The sequence below is a fragment of the Haematobia irritans genome, chromosome 1 (assembly GCF_050003625.1).
Source record: "Haematobia irritans isolate KBUSLIRL chromosome 1, ASM5000362v1, whole genome shotgun sequence".
Lineage (NCBI taxonomy): Eukaryota > Metazoa > Arthropoda > Insecta > Diptera > Muscidae > Haematobia > Haematobia irritans.
Genome location: NC_134397.1, coordinates 107,742,262 through 107,766,914, shown reverse-complemented (window position 1 = coordinate 107,766,914; position 24,653 = coordinate 107,742,262). Strand labels below are relative to the sequence as shown.

Sequence of the window (24,653 nt, the reverse complement as noted above, 5' to 3'; positions counted from 1 at the left end):
CGGCAATGGCGGTAGTAGCAGAGGATATGGCAGCAGTGGTAGCAGAGGTAGTGGTGGCAGCAACAACAGAGGCAGTGGTAACAATAATAACAGAAGCAGTAATTTTAACAGCAACAGAGGCAATGGTCATAACAACAGAGGTGATGTGGAGAAAAAGTCTGCTTGTTTGCATTGTGGCTGGAAAAATCATAACTCCCAATCTTGTAGATACAAGGATAGTAAATGTCATGCTTGTGGGAGAATTGGTCATCTGGCTTCTGTGTGTCATAACAAAAAGAGAAGTGTCAATTTTGTTAATAATAATTTTGATAATTCTAATGATGATGATGCTAATGATGATTTATTTAATTATTCAATTTTCAGTGTGGCTGAGCGCAATTCTAGTGATGTGTATTCTCTTCAGATTGTTATTGATGGTGTTGAGCTTTGTGCTGTGTGCGATACTGGGGCTCCTTGTACATTAATGCCCGTTTCTTTTTATAAGGAGAACAAAATTAAGAAAACACTTCGTCAATGTAAGGTGCCATATGTAGACAACAGTGGTGACAAATTGAAGCTGGTAGGAGAGTATGATGCGTCGGTGACATTTCAAGGTAAAACGAAAAAAGTTGTTGTTGTTGTAGATTCGAAAAATCCACCCTTGCTTGGACGTTCGTTTTTGCGATCATTTAATTTTGAATTGCTGCAAGTAAAAAGTATTGATTCAAAGAATTCTTATACGGCGATCGTTGAACAAATTAAAAATGAATTTGCTGAAGTTTTTCAAGATAAGTTGGGCGAGTATAACGTCAACAAAATTTCTTTAAAAATTGCTGAGGACGCAGTTCCTGTTTTTTGTAAACCAAGACCTTTACCGTTGGCATGGAAAGGCAAAGTTGAAGAGAAATTGAGAGATTTGATTAATGCTGGTGTTCTGGAACCTGTTGATAATTCCGATTGGGGAACTCCATTAGTTCCAATTCTAAAGCCAAACGGAGATTTGAGAATATGTGGTGATTACAAAGTCACTTTAAACAAATTTTTATTGGATTTCAAATATCCTTTACCCAGAATTGATGAGATTTTCGCATCATTGCAGGGTGGTGAAATTTTCACTAAACTTGATTTATCTAACGCTTATAATCAACTTGTTTTGGATGATGATTCTCAATTTTTATGTGCGTGGAGTACACATATTGGTACTTTGAAAGTAAAGAGGTTGCCATTTGGAGTTAAAACGGCTGCGGCCATATTTCAAAAAACAATGGAAAATTTACTTCGTGATATTCCGAATGTGGTTGTTTACCAAGATGACATTACTGTTACTGGAAGGAACATGCAAGAACATGTCAGAACTTTGAAGCGAGTTCTTCGAAAATTACAAACTTCAGGTTTGAAATTAAATATTAAAAAATCAGTTTTTTTCCGATCCGAAATTTCCTATTTGGGATTTAATATTGATAAACATGGATTGCGTAAAAATAATGATCGGATTTCATCAATAATTTCGTGTCCCATTCCCAGAAATATTTCTGAGGTACGAGCTTTTGTTGGCATGGCGAATTATTATTCAAAATTTATAAATGATTTTTCAAAAATTATGTCTCCACTTTATAACTTATTGAGCAAAGATGTACCGTATGATTGGTCGGACGAATGTCAAAAGTCATTTGAAGATATCAAGAAGTCAGTTACTTCAGATCAAGTTTTGGTTCATTTTAATCCTGTCTTGCCAATCATTCTAACTACTGATGCTTCGAATAATGCAATAGCTGGAATTCTATCACACCAGTTTTCTGATTCAACAAAACCAATTGCTTTTGTTTCACGTGCTTTAACGAAAAGCGAGAAAAATTACAGTACACTTGAGAAGGAAGCCTTATCTATTGTGTTTTGTGTTACAAAACTACGGCAATATTTACTTGGAAATCATTTTACATTAAAAACGGACCATCGTCCTTTATTGGCTATTTTTGGTGGCAACAAAGGTTTACCTCTCATGGCATCAGCAAGAATGCAACGTTGGGCGTTAATCCTTTCTGGATTTAATTATTCCATAGAATATGTGAAAGGAATCCAAAATGAAGCTGATAGCATTTCGAGAATGCCCCAAGCAGAGATTCATTGTAATTACATTGAGAATTCTTACATAAATTTTATTGAACAAAATGAACGTGAATTTAAATTTAAAGATATTTCTCGTGAAACAAGGCGTGATCCAATTTTGTCCAGAGTTTCAGAATGTATATCTGATGGAAAATTTGAGAGGTGATAACTTCACAACATATAGAGAAAAATACACTCAATTAACTGTTGAGTATGGTTGTGTTTTATGGGGTTATCGGACAATAATTCCCGAGAAACTTAGAAACAATGTTCTAAATGAACTTCATCGTACTCATTTGGGAATAGTCAAAACTAAAGCATTTGCCAGGTCATATATTTGGTGGCCAGGTATCGATAAAGATATTGAGAATTTAATTAAAAATTGTCTACCCTGTCAAAAACTCCAGCCTAGTCCTGAAAAGAGTTCATTACTGCCGTGGATACCAAATGATTCGGTTTGGAGTCGGATTCACATTGATTTTGCTGGGCCAATCAAAAATTTCTACTTTTTAATCATTATTGACTCTTTTTCAAAATTTGTTGAAGTCTTCAAAACTAAAGATATGACAACATCGTTTACTGTTTCGAAGTTACGAGAACTGTTTTCACGTTATGGTCTTGGGGATCCGCTGATCAGCGACAACGGCTCGCAATTCACTTCGCACGATTTTCAACAATTTTTATCTTTGAATGGAATTAAACATATATTAACTGCGCCTGGACATCCATCAACCAATGGACAAGCAGAAAACTTTGTTAAAACATTCAAAAAATCAATGTATGCAAATTTGGATCAAAATAAGGATGCAAATATTGATCAAATTTTATGTCGTTTCTTGATGGATTATCGTAACATGACACATTGTAGCACGGGTGAATGTCCAGCAAAGATTTTCTTTGGGAGAAAACTAAAAAACAGATTTAGTCTTCTCAAACCACCAACCACTAAAGAAAAAATGATTAATGCACAAATGCAAAATATAAGATACCATAAAGGTCATCGAAATATCCAGTTTAGTGAAGGTCAGAAGGTTATGGTACGTGATTATCGTAATCCTAATAAATCCAGTTGGACTCAAGCAACTATAAAACAACAACTTGGACCTCAATCGTATTCGTGCATTTTATCACACAACAACTATATTATTAAACGTCATCTAGATTAAATTAGAGGACAACAAAAACAACAACAACTCATCGAAACTGATTTTTCTTCAGCACCCCCCACAGCAAGCAACTGTTCTTCTGGTGTAGAACAACAAGTAGAAAATACGGAATCACACACTAGAAGAGAACTCAGACCACGAGAGGGAGGAAGAGTAGTAAAGAAACCGAATTCTGATAGTAACAGCAACTTAAACTTTAATTAGAAAATTTGGAATTTTATTAACAATTTTGTTACTATTATTTACACTCAGTTGTTATAAAAATATAGATATTTTTGTATTCATTTTGTTAAAATGTTACAAACAACTTTAGGAGGAGCATATAGTGTTACGGTTCAATCTATTATACATTGGTATCATCTAACTGTGTTTCACTCATTATCTTCTTTTGTATCTATTTGCAACAATGTAAAAATAACTCTCACTCTTACTCTCATTCTCATCTATTTATATGCTTGCATCTTTTCGTTAACATACACATACACACATGTACATATATAAATGCTTTAACATATCTAGTTCTAAGCTTTGTATTGAGTAAATAAAAATCACTCTGCATTTTGAAGTAAACAAGAACGCATCGTCGTTTCTCATTTGATTAGTACACCACAGTATACTAAATTTGATTTGTCCTCCTTTTTAACTTTTGATTTTGTTTTCCCATAGAATTGGTCCATTGTATTGTGCGTTCTGAAAGAGTTGAATCTTGTCCTTATCATAAATTTCAGAGTTTTTGAATCTTTCGGAGAAACCAGGTATAAAAGTGACAGATTTGTATATTTTTGGCTCCTTATTGATATTGTCCTTTTTTGGCTTCTGTGCACGTTGTAATAAATCTTTTATAGTCTTCTTTGGGAAGTCATTCATTAATAAAATGTCTCGTATCTTTTACTTATTTTGATGATGACATATCTTATCACTTATTGTCAAAACTCTATTTATGAAATTGTTCGCGGTGTTTATTATCATTGATTTTGGATGTTTGGAATGAAAATTGACCAATCGTCCAAAAGCTGTCTTTTTGGTACCAATCAAGAAGAATCCTATTTTCTTTCCTTATTACTATCGTGTCCAAGTATGCCAGTTTGTTGTCATTTTCCTCTTCCATCGTAAATTGAATTAGCTTATTGTATGAATTTAGAAGGTTGATAGTGTTGATCGTTTCTGTTTTCTTTATGATTCCAAACAAGTCGTCCACATATTTCGTCAATATTTTGGGCTTATTTGGCATTTTTCCAATCGAGTCATCCAATAAATCTTCCATTACTATATCAGCAATTACTGGTGAAGCTGGAGATCCCATGGGCAATCCTTTTTGTTGACTGTAAAACTTTTCCTCATATTTAAAATACCTTGTGTCCTTAATGCAAAATTTTAATATTTCAATGAATAGTCCTCGGGGTATATTAGTGTACTGCTCCAAAATATTCCACTTTTTCTCAATTGTCTTAATGGCTAGTTCAACTGGTACACTTGGAAATAAGGAAATTACGTCAAAAGATATTAATGTTTCGTCAGATTCTAATTTAACATTGGTCAATCTAGATTTAAAATCCACCGCGTCTCTTATATTATACTTTGATTCCTTCGTCAAATGTTTTAAAATGTCGACTAAATATCGGGAAAAGTCATATCCTGGAGAATTGATTGAAGAGCAGATTGGTCTTAGAGGCGTACCTTCCTTGTGAATCTTTGGGAGTCCATATATCCTAGGTGGCAAAGATGTTTTATTTGTCCATTTTTTTCTTTTCATTAAAAGTAATTGCATTAACCTTAAACAGTTTTTCCACTAAGCTGTTATTTTTATTTTGGAGGCTCGTAGTCGGATCCTTCTTGAGTTGTCTGTAGGTACAAAAATCCATTAAGATATTTCCCATTTTTGTTTTGTAGTCCGCTTTTGTCATCGCTACTGTTTTTCCACCTTTATCTGCACAAAGTATCAATATTTCGTCATTCTCCTTTAAAAACTTTCTGCTTTGAGCCACCGTGTCAAGTATCATTCTATCTCTATGTGTATGTTCTAGTTTGTGTAGGTGGTTGTCTATGAGTGATGTAAATTGTGCTCTCACTCTCTCTTGTTGTTCTCTGCTCTCGATTGCCTGGATGCACTCTTCGCCCTCTGCAATGCACCTATGTAATGGGAATGTGTGTTTTGTTGTGGGGAACGCATATTTGGGACCCAATGAGAGGATCCATTGAATGTGTTGTGGTATATGTAATTGTGTTGTGTTGATGAACCAATGGCTGTTGTAACTCATGTTGATTTGTTTTCTATTCTCTTCTTGAAGAGTATGTAGTTTTTTCAACAAAAACGAGGGACATAGTTATACCGTAGGCACACCGCAACATATCTTCTTCAGAATGATATACTCAACAATCAAACATAAGTACAACAAAAGTACCAAAAATACCATCAAAATGTATTCAAAACACAACAAAACACTAGCAAACTTAAAATCAACAACAACTTTTCTCATCAAATGCAGACAATCTGGTATCATACCCAGTTTCATAGTAAATGCAACAAAAAATATCCCAAAAATTTCTCACAGCGAACCAATATACCGCCAAATATTGAAGCGTCGCTTAACCGATACATTCACAAATTTCATTTCAAAGTATTAAAACTCCTTATCCAACAACAACATAAACAAACACATAAAGAAAAAGAGAATTTAGAAAAAACAAAGAGACAGCTAGAGAAAATATTAGAATTCAATGATCAACAACTACTCATAACAAGTGAGCAAGCTTTATACAAGAGGTATATCGACAACAACAAAACGCGACATATGAAAAAACTACATACTCTTCAAGAAGAGAATAGAAAACAAAAAAATTGTCGTGACTCACGAACATTTTCGTGATTCGTGCGTGAGTCGTGAGTCACGCTCATGACAACAGCGTGAGTGTGCGTGATTAACAAACCAAAATGTCGTGCGTGAGCGTGAGTCACGAAAATAATATCTTCGTGAGTGTGCGTGAGTAACGAATTACACTCACGAAAATATTCCTGCTCACCAACATAAAACGCTTAAGAGTTAAATTCAATTACAATTTTAGTGACACCTGGGATGTTAAGAGTTTAATAACACTCTCGATTTTAATAATGATCATGTTTTCAGACACCTCGGTAAGGTAAATTAATCATAAAATTATTCGTGAGTCACGGTATTTTTCGTGAGTCACGACGTTTTCGTGCGTGAGTACAAATTTTCTTTTCGTGAGTGTGCGTGAGTCAAACCAAAAAATATCGTGCGTGAGTGTGCGTGAGTATGATTTTTCAGTCGTGAGTGTGCGTGAACGTGAGTAAACTATTACTCACGTGCACACCTCTATTTGCTTATAAATTTCATGAAAATGCTGACAACATTTGGCATAATGGAATATGCGAATTATTTCGAATACGACAACCCTGTTGTGATATTTATCTTTTATTTTGACGTTTATCCTTTTGTTCTCCTTTTTGTACTGGTTTATCCGTTACTCTTTATATGATCAATTACATCAGTCTTTTTGCACAATTTTTGGAATCCATTAAATAAAACCATTCAACTAATTTTAAATAAAGACTTTTTATTTTGATTAAAGGGCATTAGAATATCCAACAGGTTATGGGCCCAGAATGCCCATCGCGTTTTTATTAAATACGTTTCTAAATTAATCGGAATTATATTTAATTCGAAAGTTTTTCTCGGGCGTGGATAAATAAAATTTCCAGAAATGAGTGTAGTTACAGTGTGTATACAGCCATTGAGTGCTGAAAATTACGACACATGGAAGCTGCAAATGAAGGCGATTCTTATAAAGAATTACCTATGGGGCTACGTCAGTGGAACAAAGCCGATCCCTCCTGAGACACAGACGGATGAACGTTCAAAATGGAATGAGATGGACCAAAAGGCATGCGCTGTCTGTAACGCCATCGGAGTTGGGGCTGATTACAGAGTGTAGGACGTCAGCAGAAATATGGACAAACTTGGAGTCAACTTTCCAATCGAAAGGGCCAGCGCGGAAGGCAACGCTTCTGAAGAGAGTGGCATTTGCCAGAATGAAAGACGTCGAAAATGTTAGAGAACATTTGAATGATTTCTTTGATGCTGTATCGAAATTAAAAGAAATTAATGTCACAATTGGCGACGACCTTTTAACTATTTTATTGCTATATAGCTTGCCGGAATCTTATGAGACGTTCAGATGTGCCTTAGAAACAAGAGACGAGTCACCGAGCCCATCAGTGCTAAGGGTGAAAATCCTAGAAGAAGACCAAGCAAGGAAGGCAAAAGAAGACAGAGGTGAACATAACGCTTTATACGTTAAAAATTCAAAATATGTGCAGCGCAGTGAGAAAAACGAAGATTCAAAGAGGAATGCCAATAAAGACAAGAAGAAGCATGGAAGTTGTTTTAAGTGCGGTAAGCCTGGGCACTTTGCCAAAGAGTGCAAGTCAAAACAAACAAGTGAAGGCACAGAAAAAGCAATGCACAATACAGTAGAGAATGCGATGAAAATCACAGATGTATGTGGCCGTTGGTGTCTTGATAGTGGTACTACAGCTCACATGAGCTCGGAAAAGGAGAAATTCACGGATTTCAAAAGAATACAAAAAACGTTGAATTTAGCGAGTAAAGACACAACAGACATAGTGGGAATAGGAAATGTCAAAGTGTGTGTGAGCGACAAAGAGGCAAATAAGAGCGTATAAATGTACAAGATGTTTATTATGTGCCAGAATTGAGAGCGAATTTACTATCTATCGGAAAAATAATGGACAAGGGCTACAACGTATTGTTTTACACGGCTAATCGTTTTGGTGGTTTCTATTATTTACAAGACCAAGAAGTTGTTGGTGCTGCCGCTTGTGGTGAAGCTAAAATTGGCAAAAAAGATGAATGGCGCCTAAAAATAGGTCATCTTAATGAAAGAGATATGCAGTTGATGGTGAAGGAAAATTAGGTGCAAGGTATAGATTTTGGTTCGTCGGAAAAACTGGCACCTTGTGAAATTTGCATAACGGAGAAGCAGCCAAGAAAACCATTTCCCAAAGCGAAGTCAGAACGAGCAAACGATTTGTTGGAAATCGTGCACAGCGATGTTTGTGGGCCAATGAGGGTGGCATCTCATTCTTCGGCAAAATACTTTGTGACTTTCAAGGATGTTTACTCACTATATTGCGAAGTATTTGTACTCAAACAGAAGTCGGACGTGTTGGAAGTTTTTAAGAAATTTAAGAATGCAGCTGAAACATTTACAGGCAAAAAGATAAAAGCATTACAATCCGACAACGGACGTGAGAATTGTAATAATGAGTTTGATGAGTATTTGCAGATGTGTGGAATTCGAAGAAGGCTGAGTGCCCCTTATACCCCACAACAGAATGGGGTTTCTGAACGCAAAAATAGAACGCTTCTTGAAATGGCGAGATGCCTGATGAGGCACGCAGGCGCACCGCCATCATGGGCCGAGGCAATTAACACCGCCTCTTATATTCGCAACCGGTGTCCGACGAAATCTTTAGATGGGGAAATACCCTACACTTTATGGAATGGAAGGAAACCTTCCGTGAAACATAGACAATTCGAAAGGAAAATTTAATTCTAAATCTGAATTATGTGTGCTAGTTGGCTATTCAAATGAGGCGAAAGCATACAGGCTATGGTCACCAAAGAAGAGACACATCATAATAAGCCGTGATGTAAGAATTTTCGAAACTATTCGATATTTTCGAGGACGCCGATGATGCAAATGAGATGGAAGTATCACTGGAAAATAGCCAAAACGAAATGAATTTAGCGGACAATTTGAGCGAGGGTGACTTTGATTCTGATTTTGAAGGCTTCGAGGACTGCAATTTGGCAAATATGGATACCACTCCAACAACAATCAAGGAGCGACTAAATGGAGAAGATGCAAATTTGTGGCTCCAGGCCGTGGAGGATGAATATGTGGCTCAACTGTTGAATAATACCTGGGAGATAGTCGAAAGGCCAAATGATCGCAAAATCATAGGAAATCGTTTTGTATTTAGTACAAAAACCAACAACAAAAATAAAGCCAGATTGGTTGCCAAGGGATGCTCCCAACGTCCAGGGGAGGATTTCTTCGAAACATACTCACCAGTGGTACGTCAGACATCGATACGCTTAGTCGCAGAGTTATCAGCGAAGATGAGTCTTGAAATCCATTAGATGGACGTTATCACTGCCTATCTGAACGGTGAAATTTCTGAAGGCGTATTTATGGAGATTCCTGAAGAATTAACAACAGTTCTTCAAAAAGTAATGAAAGGTGGAATCATAGGATCAAGTGAATCGAAATCACAACGGGTGAAGATAATTGCTAATTGCTAGACGCCATAAATACTTGGAAGTACTCTGTTTGTAAAATTGTTAAAGCTTTGTATGGTCTACGCCAGTCAGGCTTAAAATGGTATGAAAAGCTGACAGAAAAATTAAAGAAGCTCGATTTGAATCCATCGAAACATAATCCCTGTTTATTTTCAAAGAGAAAAGGCGAAGATTTTCTATTAATAATAGTTTACGTCGATGACTTGTTAATCGCTTCAAATAATAAGTCTTGGATCAAAAATGTGAAGAAGTCTTTATCAACAACTTTTGAAATGAAAGACCTAGGACCTGTAAGTAGATGCTTGGGTATTGAGTTCCAGCAAGACCTACCAAACAGAATGATATTTTTAGGTCAACGTGAATACGCAAAGTCATTGCTAGAGAGATACGGTATGTCCGATTGCAAGGCGGCACAATCCCCTTTAGTGGCGAATTGTAATCTGGAAAAGCCCAAGGTTAGGTTAAGTTAAAGTGGCAGCCCGATTAAGATTCAGGCTCACTTAGACTATTCAGTCCATTGTGATACCACATTAACTAAAAGTACCTATTACATATGGGCACTTTCATTCCAAACATCCAAAATCAATGATAATAAACACCGCGAACAATTTCATAAATAGAGTTTTGACAATAAGTGACAAGATATATCATCATCAAAATAAGTAAAAGATACGAGACATTTTATTAATGAATGACTTCCCAAGGAAGACTATAAAAGATTTATTACAACGTGCACAGAAGCCAAAAAAGGACAATATCAATAAGGAGCCAAATATATACAAATCTGTCACTTCTATACCTGGTTTCTCCGAAAGATTCAAAAACTCTGAAATTTATGACAAGGACAAGATTCAACACGCTTTCAGAACGCACAATACAATGGACCAATTCTATGGGAAAACAAAATCAAAAGTTAAAAAGGAGGACAAATCAAATTTAGTATACCAAATAAAATGTAATGGAGACGGGTCCGACATATGCCAAAAGGTATATGTTGGTACTACAGGAACTAAATTAAAGACGAGAATTTCATCCCACAAATCTGACCACAAGGCTAGAGATAAGCCATTGGATCAAAAGACGGCACTCGCAACCCACTGTACACAAACTGGACACAGCCCGAATTTTGACGATGTAGATGTATTAGTGCAAGAGAGTAATCCGTTCCGACGATATACCTTAGAGATGCTTTATATCACCGACGTTCCCAGCGAGAAGAGATTAAACTTTAAAACAGACACAGATAAATGTTCTCAAATGTATAGATACATCATAAAAAACACGGACGCAGACATATTTAGTTGGCAATCAAATTTTCTAAAAAACAGACGTAATCACTCTCTACAATTTTTTGATTATTTCCTAAAAATACTTTAATGTAAATATAAATTGTTTGTGTTACTCGTACATTGTGTACTAATATTTGTTATTTATGTAGATCCCCGTCGAAGACTAACGATGTTAGTCGAAATATTGGAGAATAAAGTTAACAAGTAATCAAAAATCGTAAAAAGGATTTTTTATTAAAAGGACCTCAAGCCAAAATAATAATAAAATAAATTAGAACAACAGGTCACCAAAAACGAAGGACATTAAGAATAATTTTAAAAATGAAAACATGAAATAATACATTATCGAAAAGTTTGCTTATAGAGGTGTGCACGTGACACGAAATTGTCGTGACTCACGAAAATTTTCGTGATTCGTGCGTGAGTCGTGAGTCACGACAACAGCGTGAGTGTGCGTGATTAACAAACCAAAATGTCGTGCGTGAGCGTGAGTCACGAAAATAATATCTTGGTGAGTGTGCGTGAGTAACGAATTACACTCACGAAAATATTCCTGCTCACCAACATAAAACGCTTAAGAGTTAAATTCAATTACAATTTTAGTGACACCTGGGATGTTAAGAGTTTAATAACACTCTCGATTTTAATAATGCTCATGTTTTCAGACACCTCGGTAAGGTAAATTAATCATAAAATTATTCGTGAGTCACGGTATTTTTCGTGAGTCACGACGTTTTCGTGCGTGAGTACAAATTTTCTTTTCGTGAGTGTGCGTGACTCAAACCAAAAAATATCGTGCGTGAGTGTGCGTGAGTATGATTTTTCAGTCGTGAGTGTGCGTGAACGTGAGTAAACTATTACTCACGTGCACACCTCTATTTGCTTATAAATTTCATGAAAATGCTGACAACATTTGGCATAATGGAATATGCGAATTATTTCGAATACGACAACCCTGTTGTGATATTTATCTTTTATTTTGACGTTTATCCTATTGTTCTCCTTTTTGTACTGGTTTATCCGTTACTCTTTATATGATCAATTACATCAGTCTTTTTGCACAATTTTTGGAATCCATTAAATAAAACCATTCAACTAATTTTAAATAAAGACTTTTTATTTTGATTAAAGGGCATTAGAATATCCAACAGGTTATGGGCCCAGAATGCCCATCGCGTTTTTATTAAATACGTTTCTAAATTAATCGGAATTATATTTAATTCGAAAGTTTTTCTCGGGCGTGGATAAATAAAATTTCCAGAAATGAGTGTAGTTACAGTGTGTATACAGCCATTGAGTGCTGAAAATTACGACACATGGAAGCTGCAAATGAAGGCGATTCTTATAAAGAATTACCTATGGGGCTACGTCAGTGGAACAAAGCCGATCCCTCCTGAGACACAGACGGATGAACGTTCAAAATGGAATGAGATGGACCAAAAGGCATGCGCTGTCTGTAACGCCATCGGAGTTGGGGCTGATTACAGAGTGTAGGACGTCAGCAGAAATATGGACAAACTTGGAGTCAACTTTCCAATCGAAAGGGCCAGCGCGGAAGGCAACGCTTCTGAAGAGAGTGGCATTTGCCAGAATGAAAGACGTCGAAAATGTTAGAGAACATTTGAATGATTTCTTTGATGCTGTATCGAAATTAAAAGAAATTAATGTCACAATTGGCGACGACCTTTTAACTATTTTATTGCTATATAGCTTGCCGGAATCTTATGAGACGTTCAGATGTGCCTTAGAAACAAGAGACGAGTCACCGAGCCCATCAGTGCTAAGGGTGAAAATCCTAGAAGAAGACCAAGCAAGGAAGGCAAAAGAAGACAGAGGTGAACATAACGCTTTATACGTTAAAAATTCAAAATATGTGCAGCGCAGTGAGAAAAACGAAGATTCAAAGAGGAATGCCAATAAAGACAAGAAGAAGCATGGAAGTTGTTTTAAGTGCGGTAAGCCTGGGCACTTTGCCAAAGAGTGCAAGTCAAAACAAACAAGTGAAGGCACAGAAAAAGCAATGCACAATACAGTAGAGAATGCGATGAAAATCACAGATGTATGTGGCCGTTGGTGTCTTGATAGTGGTACTACAGCTCACATGAGCTCGGAAAAGGAGAAATTCACGGATTTCAAAAGAATACAAAAAACGTTGAATTTAGCGAGTAAAGACACAACAGACATAGTGGGAATAGGAAATGTCAAAGTGTGTGTGAGCGACAAAGAGGCAAATAAGAGCGTATAAATGTACAAGATGTTTATTATGTGCCAGAATTGAGAGCGAATTTACTATCTATCGGAAAAATAATGGACAAGGGCTACAACGTATTGTTTTACACGGCTAATCGTTTTGGTGGTTTCTATTATTTACAAGACCAAGAAGTTGTTGGTGCTGCCGCTTGTGGTGAAGCTAAAATTGCAAAAAAGATGAATGGCGCCTAAAAATAGGTCATCTTAATGAAAGAGATATGCAGTTGATGGTGAAGGAAAATTAGGTGCAAGGTATGGATTTTGGTTCGTCGGAAAAACTGGCACCTTGTGAAATTTGCATAACGGAGAAGCAGCCAAGAAAACCATTTCCCAAAGCGAAGTCAGAACGAGCAAACGATTTGTTGGAAATCGTGCACAGCGATGTTTGTGGGCCAATGAGGGTGGCATCTCATTCTTCGGCAAAATACTTTGTGACTTTCAAGGATGTTTACTCACTATATTGCGAAGTATTTGTACTCAAACAGAAGTCGGACGTGTTGGAAGTTTTTAAGAAATTTAAGAATGCAGCTGAAACATTTACAGGCAAAAAGATAAAAGCATTACAATCCGACAACGGACGTGAGAATTGTAATAATGAGTTTGATGAGTATTTGCAGATGTGTGGAATTCGAAGAAGGCTGAGTGCCCCTTATACCCCACAACAGAATGGGGTTTCTGAACGCAAAAATAGAACGCTTCTTGAAATGGCGAGATGCCTGATGAGGCACGCAGGCGCACCGCCATCATGGGCCGAGGCAATTAACACCGCCTCTTATATTCGCAACCGGTGTCCGACGAAATCTTTAGATGGGGAAATACCCTACACTTTATGGAATGGAAGGAAACCTTCCGTGAAACATAGACAATTCGAAAGGAAAATTTAATTCTAAATCTGAATTATGTGTACTAGTTGGCTATTCAAATGAGGCGAAAGCATACAGGCTATGGTCACCAAAGAAGAGACACATCATAATAAGCCGTGATGTAAGAATTTTCGAAACTATTCGATATTTTCGAGGACGCCGATGATGCAAATGAGATGGAAGTATCACTGGAAAATAGCCAAAACGAAATGAATTTAGCGGACAATTTGAGCGAGGGTGACTTTGATTCTGATTTTGAAGGCTTCGAGGACTGCAATTTGACAAATATGGATACCACTCCAACAACAATCAAGGAGCGACTAAATGGAGAAGATGCAAATTTGTGGCTCCAGGCCGTGGAGGATGAATATGTGGCTCAACTGTTGAATAATACCTGGGAGATAGTCGAAAGGCCAAATGATCGCAAAATCATAGGAAATCGTTTTGTATTTAGTACAAAAACCAACAACAAAAATAAAGCCAGATTGGTTGCCAAGGGATGCTCCCAACGTCCAGGGGAGGATTTCTTCGAAACATACTCACCAGTGGTACGTCAGACATCGATACGCTTAGTCGCAGAGTTATCAGCGAAGATGAGTCTTGAAATCCATTAGATGGACGTTCACTGCCTATCTGAACGGTGAAATTTCTGAAGGCGTATTTATGGAGATTCCTGAAGAATTAACAACAGTTCTTCAAAAAGTAATGAAAGGTGGAATCATAGGATCAAGTGAATCGAAATCACAACGGGTGAAGATAATTGCTAATTGCTAGACGCCATAAATACTTGGAAGTACCCTGTTTGTAAAATTGTTAAAGCTTTGTATGGTCTACGCCAGTCAGGCTTAAAATGGTATGAAAAGCTGACAGAAAAATTAAAGAAGCTCGATTTGAATCCATCGAAACATAATCCCTGTTTATTTTCAAAGAGAAAAGGCGAAGATTTTCTATTAATAATAGTTTACGTCGATGACTTGTTAATCGCTTCAAATAATAAGTCTTGGATCAAAAATGTGAAGAAGTCTTTATCAACAACTTTTGAAATGAAAGACCTAGGACCTGTAAGTAGGACCTGGGTATTGAGTTCCAGCAAGACCTACCAAACAGAATGATATTTTTAGGTCAACGTGAATACGCAAAGTCATTGCTAGAGAGATACGATTGTCCGATTGCAAGGCGGCACAATACCCTTTAGTGGCGAATTGTAATCTGGAAAAGCCCAAGGTTAGGTTAAGTTAAAGTGGCAGCCCGATTAAGATTCAGGCTCACTTAGACTATTCAGTCCATTGTGATACCACATTAACTAAAAGTACCTATTACATATGGGCACTTCTAGTTTTAACCGCTGAACCTTCTTGATTAATTTTCTTTGTTGAACCAACCAGATTGTTCCAACAACATTAGCAGACTGCTTAAGTTAACGTTTTCCAGGTCAGCCAGTAATCTGAAGCTATATGCTCCTAAAAGGTATGAAGACGACTTTTGTTTCCCTCCACTTTTCTGGAATATATGCTAAGTTTACACATCGTTTATATATCACCGTCAACCAGGTTAACGTTTTCCAGGTCAGCCAGTAATCTGAAGCTATATGCTCCTAAAAGTTTCTTGCGCTTTACACAAAATGCAGGACACTCACACAAGAGATGTTTAATTGATTCCTTTTCCTCCGCATCATGACAGCTCATACAATAGTCATTATACTTTGCGTCTATAGTTTTTGCAAAATCGCCTATCAGGGTCGCTATAGCAGATATCAGGAGTGATATCTGACGTCTCGAGAACACTAGCATATCTAGCGTGCGGTTTAAGTTGAAATGGGGCCATATTTGCTTGGTGTCGTTACAGCCCTTGCAATTCTCCCATCGAACATTTGCCATCATAACAGCCTTCTCACGCAGCATGAGCTTGCATGTTCCCCTGGAATATGTAAGGTAGTCCCTAGCCTTGCCAACTCATCCGCTTCCCAGTTCCTCGGTATGTTCCTATGGCCAGGCACCCATATTAGGTGAATATTGTACTGCTCAGCCATCTCGTTGAGAGATTTGCGGCAGTCTATGGCCGTTTTCGAGTTAAGGAACACAGAGTCCAAGGATTTTATTGCAGGTTGACTGTCTGAGTATATATTAATGCCAATATTTGTTGGAACATTACTTCTCAGCCAATTCACCACCTCTCTTATTGCCAATATTTCAGCCTGAAAAACACTACAGTGATTAGGTAATCTTTTCGCTATTCGAATTTCCAGATCTTTAGAATATACTCCGAACCACACTTGTCCATTCAATTTGGAGCCATCAGTATAGAAATCTATATATCTTTTATTCCCCGGGGTCTGTGTACACCACGCCTCACTGTTGGGAATTAGAGTTTCAAACTTTTTGTCGAAAAGTGGTTTTGCCAGGGTGTAATCCACTACGTTAGGCACATCTGGCATTACTTTGAGAACCGAACTATGACCGTACATTTTTTCCGACCACAGCGATAGCTCGCGCAACCGCACAGCCGTTGTTGCAACTGACTGTTTGGCCAAAATGTGTAAAGGCAATAGATGTAGCATGACATTAAGGGAGTCTGTTCCTGTCTTACTAAATGCGCTTGAGATACATAAGCTCGCCATACGCTGAACTTTATATAAACAAGTCGGTTTCTGAAGTGCCTGCCACCAGACTACAACACTATATAGCATTATAGGCCTAACTACTGCCGTGTAAAGCCAATGCACAATTTTTGGTTTTAGTCCCCACTTTTTTCCTATTGCCTTTTTGCACGAGTACAAAACTACCGTGGCTTTTCTCGCCCTCTCTTCAATGTTAAGCCTAAAATTCAGCTTCCTGTCCAAAATAACGCCAAGGCATTTTGCACACTCACCAAAAGGAATTTCAATACCCCCTAAGGAAATGAGCCTAACCGTGGGAGTTTTGCGATCTTTGCAGTACATGACTAGTTCTGTCTTTGCTGGATTTACACCAAGACCATTATCTTTCGCCCACCACTTTTATCCTTTCTATTTCTAGGGAAACCAGAAGGTTGTTTGTTTGTTTGTTGTTTATAGCAACATTCCAAAGAAGAGGTGGTAGAACTCCTCCTTGGGGAGTGCCTCTGTTCACATACCTTTGTATGTTTGCTTGCCCTAGTGTGGCTGAAATACGTCTCTTTATTAGAAGTTCGTCTAACAGCCTAAGTATACCTGGATCAACATTCAGAGTTGTCATTCCATTTAATATCGAGCTCGGATGGACATTATTAAACGCCCCTTCGATGTCTAGAAACGCCACGATTTTGTATTCTTTGACAGATAGTGAGCTTTCAATAAAGCTGACTAGTTCATGCAATGCGGTCTCAGTAGACCTGCCCTTCGAGTATACATGCTGTCGTTTCGAGAGCAAACTTGAATCCACGCTAGTTCTAAGATACATGTCTATCATCATCTCCAGGGTCTTACGTAGGAATGAGGATAAGTAGATTGGTCGGAAATCCTTCGCACTCGAGTGAGAGACTTTTCCTGCTTTAGGTATGAAGACGACTTTTGTTTCCCTCCACTTTTCTGGAATATATGCTAAGTTTACACATCGTTTATATATCACCGTCAACCAGGGGATAATTCTTTCAGCCACTGCTTGTAATTCCGCCGGAGTAATTCCATCAGGTCCGGGAGATTTGAATGGTCCAAAGCTATTTAAAGCCCATTTTATTCTAGATTCCGACACAATTTCCTCGATAGGAAATGACCGCTGAGCCTCTGTTACACCGCCAGAACATGGTTCAACCGTATGATTTCCAGGGAAGTGTGTGTCCAAGGGTACCTCCAACGTCTCCTCACTGGACGTTGTCCAATTTCCCTCCGATGTTTTAATGAAACCTGGAGCGGAGTTGGTGGATGCTAGAACCTTCCGTAGTCTGGAAGCCTCTGACGTATTCTCAATACTGCTACAGCAATCATCCCAAGAGTTTTGTTGAGACCTTCTCAGTTCTCGTTTATATGCTCTCAGATTTATCTTGTAAGTGTCCCAATCCTCCGGAGCTCTTGTGGACTTTGCTTTGTTAAAGAGCTTCCTGCAGGATTTCCTCATATCACTTAACTGCGTAGACCACCATGGCGGCCGATTTTTTCCCCTTGACTTTCCTCTAGGGCAAGCAGCTTTCAGTGACATGTTGAAGGCCTTAGTATTCCGCTCCATTGCGTATTCGATATCTTGCACATTGCTCATATTTGTCTCTGGCATTTCCGGTATCATCAAATTGAACGATTCCCTATACCTATTCCAATCAGCTTTCCTAACATTTGGCGGAAATATGGTCTTTGAAGTACGGACAGCCAATCTGAAACTGATGTAGCGATGATCTGAGAGATCGGAGATGATCGGAGAGGTCAACTTGACGTCCAAAACCTCTTGTCTGTTTCTGGTGACGAAGGTTGGTGCATCTCCTTTATTGCAAACTACCAGGTTAGTACGCAAAATAAACTCAATTGGCGACTCTCCACTTGCATTAGTATCACTAATTCCCCAAATACTATGATGTGCATTTGCATCGCATCCCATAATGAGTTTTGTCTTTGTTTTTAGTGACTCCTCTACTAAGGTCTTAACGGCACAGGGTGGCATATCCCTATCATGTCCCATGTAGACCGAAGGTACCCAATATTTGCATGTGGATATCTCTAGACTGGCTACGACAGTGTCTGCATTGCTCAATGAAGGAAGCAGAAACAAGTTTAGTTCGTTTTTAGCAATTATACATGCTCGATTTATATCGTTACCGGTATTATGCAAAAGTTTGAAACCCGGAGTGCTTAATTCACAGATCTTGTTCTTATATATGTATGGTTCTTGAATAAGAACTATATCTATGTCTCCTTTCATCAGGAGAACTTTTAAGGCAGCACAAGCGGCCTTACAATGGTGAAGATTTATCTGGAGGAACCGTAGAACCATCCAAATTTTCAACCACCGTCACATCAGCCGCTTCAATTGAGTCATCAAGGGCTTCCTCTTCACAGATCTCGGTGACCTCGCAACAATCCGCGGTTCAGCTTTGGTGAGGTTTGAGCCTGTAGAAACTTCCCGCATACGATTTTCGGCATAGTCTGCAGTTTTTATGTCTCCTCCGGCTTCGCTAGATTTTTTCACTGCTGACTCTACCGGAGGCTTGTCCATTTCGGAATCCTGTGGCTGATCGCTTTTGTATACCTTCATATGGATATCATGACAGCCATAACTTACACGTCCTTGGGTCTGGACTAGATGTGGCAGCGACTCTATGTTTAATATAAACACCGCATGTCGTCTTGGTCCATCCACCTTACCCAAACGACCAACCTTCCAATCGGCGGTTTGAAGATCTGGGTTACATTCTCTTAGTCTCTATAGTATTGACTCAGGATCAGGAGGGTTTGCCGGTATCCATGCATGTGCTCTAGGTTTAGCCGGTATGTCTTTTTTATCGACTAACTCCTAATCCTCCAAAAGGGATCAACGATCGTTTGCCTCAGTTGCTAAAGACAGCCTTGTGATGGCTATCATTAATAAAGAAACATTGGACGGTATGGTTCCAAAGCAAAAATGGGGGAAATTGAGTATGCTTTGTCTGGCGTCTACTCACAGGTGCTGGAAAAGTTTCCCGGCCCAGATTCTCGACACCAAGAGGTTGGTTGGTATCAAGGACGATTTAAGCTAGTCGCATTTGAGGGTCAGAGGTCTATAGAATGTTTTAAAGCTGCTCTGATACTAATTGGTGAAGTTTTATTCCCCGGGGTCTGTGTACACCACGCCTCACTGTTGGGAATTAGAGTTTCAAACTTTTTGTCGAAAAGTGGTTTTGCCAGGGTGTAATCCACTACGTTAGGCACATCTGGCATTACTTTGATGACCGAACTATGACCGTACATTTTTTCCGACCACAGCGATAGCTCGCGCAACCGCACAGCCGTTGTTGCAGCTGACTGTTTGGCCAAAATGTCTAAAGGCAATAGATGTAGCATGACATTAAGGGAGTCTGTTCCTGTCTTACTAAATGCGCTTGAGATACATAAGCTCGCCATACGCTGAACTTTATATAAACAAGTCGGTTTCTGAAGTGCCTGCCACCAGACTACAACACTATATAGCATTATAGGCCTAACTACTGCCGTGTAAAGCCAATGCACAATTTTTGGTTTTAGTCCCCACTTTTTTCCTATTGCCTTTTTGCACGAGTACAAAACTACCGTGGCTTTTCTCGCCCTCTCTTCAATGTTAAGCCTAAAATTCAGCTTCCTGTCCAAAATAACGCCAAGGCATTTCGCACACTCACCAAAAGGAATTTCAATACCCCCTAAGGAAATGAGCCTAACCGTGGGAGTTTTGCGATCTTTGCAGTACATGACTAGTTCTGTCTTTGCTGGATTTACACCAAGACCATTATCTTTCGCCCACCACTTTTATCCTTTCTATTTCTAGGGAAACCAGAAGGTTGTTTGTTTGTTTGTTGTTTATAGCAACATTCCAAAGAAGAGGTGGTAGAACTCCTCCTTGGGGAGTGCCTCTGTTCACATACCTTTGTATGTTTGCTTGCCCTAGTGTGGCTGAAATACGTCTCTTTATTAGAAGTTCGTCTAACAGCCTAAGTATACCTGGATCAACATTCAGAGTTGTCATTCCATTTAATATCGAGCTCGGATGGACATTATTAAACGCCCCTTCGATGTCTAGAAACGCCACGATTTTGTATTCTTTGACAGATAGTGAGCTTTCAATAAAGCAATGCGGTCTCAGTAGACCTGCCCTTCGAGTATACATGCTGTCGTTTCGAGAGCAAACTTGAATCCACGCTAGTCCTAAGATACATGTCTATCATCCTCTCCAGGGTCTTACGTAGGAATGAGGATAAGTAGATTGTTCGGAAATCCTTCGCACTCGAGTGAGAGACTTTTCCTGCTTTAGGTATGAAGACGACTTTTGTTTCCCTCCACTTTTCTGGAATATATGCTAAGTTTACACATCGTTTATATATCTCCGTCAACCAGGGGATAATTCTTTCAGCCACTGCTTGTAATTCCGCCGGAGTAATTCCATCAGGTCCGGGAGATTTGAATGGTCCAAAGCTATTTAAAGCCCATTTTATTCTAGATTCCGACACAATTTCCTCGATAGGAAATGACCGCTGAGCCTCTGTTACACCGCCAGAACATGGTTCAACCGTATGATTTCCAGGGAAGTGTGTGTCCAAGGGTACCTCCAACGTCTCCTCACTGGACGTTGTCCAATTTCCCTCCGATGTTTTAATGAAACCTGGAGCGGAGTTGGTGGATGCTAGAACCTTCCGTAGTCTGGAAGCCTCTGACGTATTCTCAATGCTGCTACAGCAATCATCCCAAGAGTTTTGTTGAGACCTTCTCAGTTCTCGTTTATATGCTCTCAGATTTATCTTGTAAGTGTCCCAATCCTCCGGAGCTCTTGTGGACTTTGCTTTGTTAAAGAGCTTCCTGCAGGATTTCCTCATATCACTTAACTGCGTAGTCCACCATGGCGGCCGATTTTTTCCCCTTGACTTTCCTCTAGGGCAAGCAGCTTTCAGTGACATCCTGAAGGCCTTAGTATTCCGCTCCATTGCGTATTCGATATCTTGCACATTGCTCATATTTGTCTCTGGCATTTCCGGTATCATCAAATTGAACGATTCCCTATACCTATTCCAATCAGCTTTCCTAACATTTGGCGGAAATATGGTCTTTGAAGTACGGACAGCCAATCTGAAACTGATGTAGCGATGATCTGAGAGATCGGAGATGATCGGAGATCACTGATTCACGGTCATAGTTCGGTCCTCAAAGCCTCTGACGTATTCTCAATACTGCTACAGTAATCATCCCAAGAGTTTTGTTGAGACCTTCTCAGTTCTCGTTTATATTCTCTCAGATTCATCTTGTAAGTGTCCCAATCCTCCGGAGCTCTTGTGGACTTTGCTTTGTTAAAGAGCTTCCTGCAGGATTTCCTCATATTACTTAACTCCGTAGTCCACCATGGCGGCCGATTTTTTCCCCTTGGCTTTCCCCTAGGGCAAGCAGCTTTCAGTGAAATGTTGAAGGCCTTCGTAATCCGCTCCACTGCTTGTTCGATATCTTGCACAGTGCTCATATTTGTCTCCGGCATTTCCGGTATCATCAAATTGAACGATTCCCTATACCTATTCCAATCAGCTTTCCTAACATTTGGCGGAAATATGGTCTTTGAAGTACGAACAGCCAATCTGAAACTGATGTAGCGACGATCTGAGAAGCTATGTTCCCTCAAAACTTGCCACTCAGATATCTTATCATTCAGTTCCGGAGAGGTCAACGTTACGTCCAAAACCTCTTGTCTGTTCCTGGTGACGAAGGTTGGTGCATCTCCCTTATTGCAAACTACCAGGTTAGTACGCAAAATAAACTCTATTAGCGACTCTCCCCTTGCATTAGTATCACTACTTCCCCAAATACTATGATGTGCATTTGCATCGCATCCCATAATGAGCTTTGTCTTTGTTTTTAGTGACTCCTCAACTAAGGTCTTAACGGCACAGGGTGGCATATCCCTATCATGTCCCATGTAGACCGAAGGTACCCAATATTTGCATGTGGATATCTCTAGACTGGCTACGACAGTGTCTGCATTGCTCAATGAAGGAAGCAGAAACAAGTTTAGTTCGTTTTTAGCAATTATACATGCTCGATTTATATCGTTACCGGTATTATGCAAAAGTTTGAAACCCGGAGTGCTTAATTCACAGATCTTGTTCTTATATATTTATGGTTCTTGAATAAGAACTATATCTATGTCTCCTTTCATCAGGAGAACTTTTAAGGCAGCACAAGCGGCCTTACAATGGTGAAGATTTATCTGGAGGAACCGTAGAACCATCCAAATTTTCAACCACCGTCACATCAGCCGCTTCAATTGAGTCATCAAGGGCTTCCTCTTCACAGATCTCGGTGACCTCGCAACAATCCGCGGTTCAGCTTTGGTGAGGTTTGAGCCTGTAGAAACTTCCCGCATACGATTTTCGGCATAGTCTGCAGTTTTTATGTCTCCTCCGGCTTCGCTAGATTTTTTCACTGCTGACTCTACCGGAGGCTTGTCCATTTCGGAATCCTGTGGCTGATCGCTTTTGTATACCTTCATATGGATATCATGACAGCCATAACTTACACGTCCTTGGGTCTGGACTAGATGTGGCAGCGACTCTATGTTTAATATAAACACCGCATGTCGTCTTGGTCCATCCACCTTACCCAAACGACCAACCTTCCAATCGGCGGGTTGAAGATCTGGGTTACATTCTCTTAGTCTCTATAGTATTGACTCAGGATCAGGAGGGTTTGCGGGTATCCATGCATGTGCTCTAGGTTTAGCCGGTATGTCTTTTTTATCGACTAACTCCTAATCCTCCAAAAGGGATCAACGATCGTTTGCCTCAGTTGCTAAAGGCAGCCTTGTGATGGCTATCATTAATAAAGAAACATTCGACGGTATGGTTCCAAAGCAAAAATGGGGGAAATTGAGTATGCTTTGTCTGGCGTCTACTCACAGGTGCTGGAAAAGTTTCCCGGCCCAGATTCTCGACACCAAGAGGTTGGTTGGTATCAAGGACGATTTAAGCTAGTCGCATTTGAGGGTCAGAGGTCTATAGAATGTTTTAAAGCTGCTCTGATACTAATTGGTGAAGTTTGGGAAGGAGATGATCTAGAGTTAGTCGAGAAGAAAGACATACCGGCTAGACCTAGAGCACATGCGTGGATACCTGCAAACCCTCCTGACCCTGAATCTATTTTAAATAGACTGAAACAATGCAATCCAGATCTTCCAACAGCTGATTGGAAGGTTGGCCGTTTGGATGAAGTGGATGGACCAAGACGGCATGCAGTGTTTATATTGAACACTCAGTCTTTGCCACATCTAGCAAAGTCTCAGGGCCGTGTATGTTATGGTTTTCATTATATACAAATGAAGGTATATAAAAACGATCAGCTAAAGGATTCGGAAATCGACAAGCCTCTGTCTGAATCAGAAATAAGCGGATCCTCGTGCGAAGTCGAGGGAGATACCAAAGATGCAGACTTGGATAGACACCGTATGCAAGAGGAGGTTTCTACTGCCTCAAAACTGACCAAACTTCAATCTATGGTTATTGCGAGAGTCACCGAGATCTCTGAAGAGGATATTCTTGATGACCCGATTGAAACGGCTGATGTGACGGTTGTTGAAAATCTCGATGGGATATCTTCGGTCTACATGGTAGGGAGATGCCTCCATGTGCCGTTAACACCTTAGTTGAACAAAGACAAAACTCATTATGGGATGCGATGCAAATGCACATCATAGTATATGGGGAAGTGGTGACATTAATACAAGAGGAGAGTCACTTCTAGAGTTTATTTTGCGTACTAATTTGGTAGTTTGCAATAAGGGAGATGCCCCAACCTTTGTCACTAAAAACAGGCAAGAGGTTTTGGACGTCATCTTGGCCTCGCAAGAACCGAATGAAATGACATCTGATTGGCAGGTTTTAAGTGAACATAGCTTCTCAGATCATCGCTACATCAGTTTCAAATTTGATGTTCATACCACCAAGACCATATTTCCGCCAAATGTTAGGAAAGCTGACTGGAATAGGTATAGGGAATCGTTCAATATGATG

The 24,653-nt window shown here is 39.2% G+C and overlaps 1 protein-coding gene across 1 annotated transcript; it reads right to left on the bottom strand.

The window, feature by feature from the left end:
• Positions 1–3,594: 3,594 nt before the first annotated feature.
• LOC142230673 (uncharacterized) lies at positions 3,595–5,509 on the bottom strand. The gene is made up of 4 exons (XM_075301313.1): positions 5,024–5,509; positions 4,929–4,960; positions 4,315–4,723; positions 3,595–3,645 (listed from the first exon to the last, which is right to left on the bottom strand). The coding sequence occupies exons 1-4, from the start codon at positions 5,507–5,509 to the stop codon at positions 3,595–3,597; spliced, it is 978 nt and encodes a 325-aa protein (XP_075157428.1).
• Between the last annotated feature and the right edge of the window lie 19,144 nt (positions 5,510–24,653).

Coding starts and splice junctions, on each gene's coding strand:
- LOC142230673 (XM_075301313.1), bottom strand. CDS start 5,509: ATGAGTTACAACAGCCATTGGTTCATCAACACAACACAATTACATATA. Junction 4,961..5,023: donor TAGTGGAAAAACTGTTTAAG/GTTAATGCAATT, acceptor TTTGCCACCTAG/GATATATGGACTCCCAAAGA. Junction 3,646..4,314: donor TGGCATACTTGGACACGATA/GTAATAAGGAAA, acceptor TGTTGCAAATAG/ATACAAAAGAAGATAATGAG.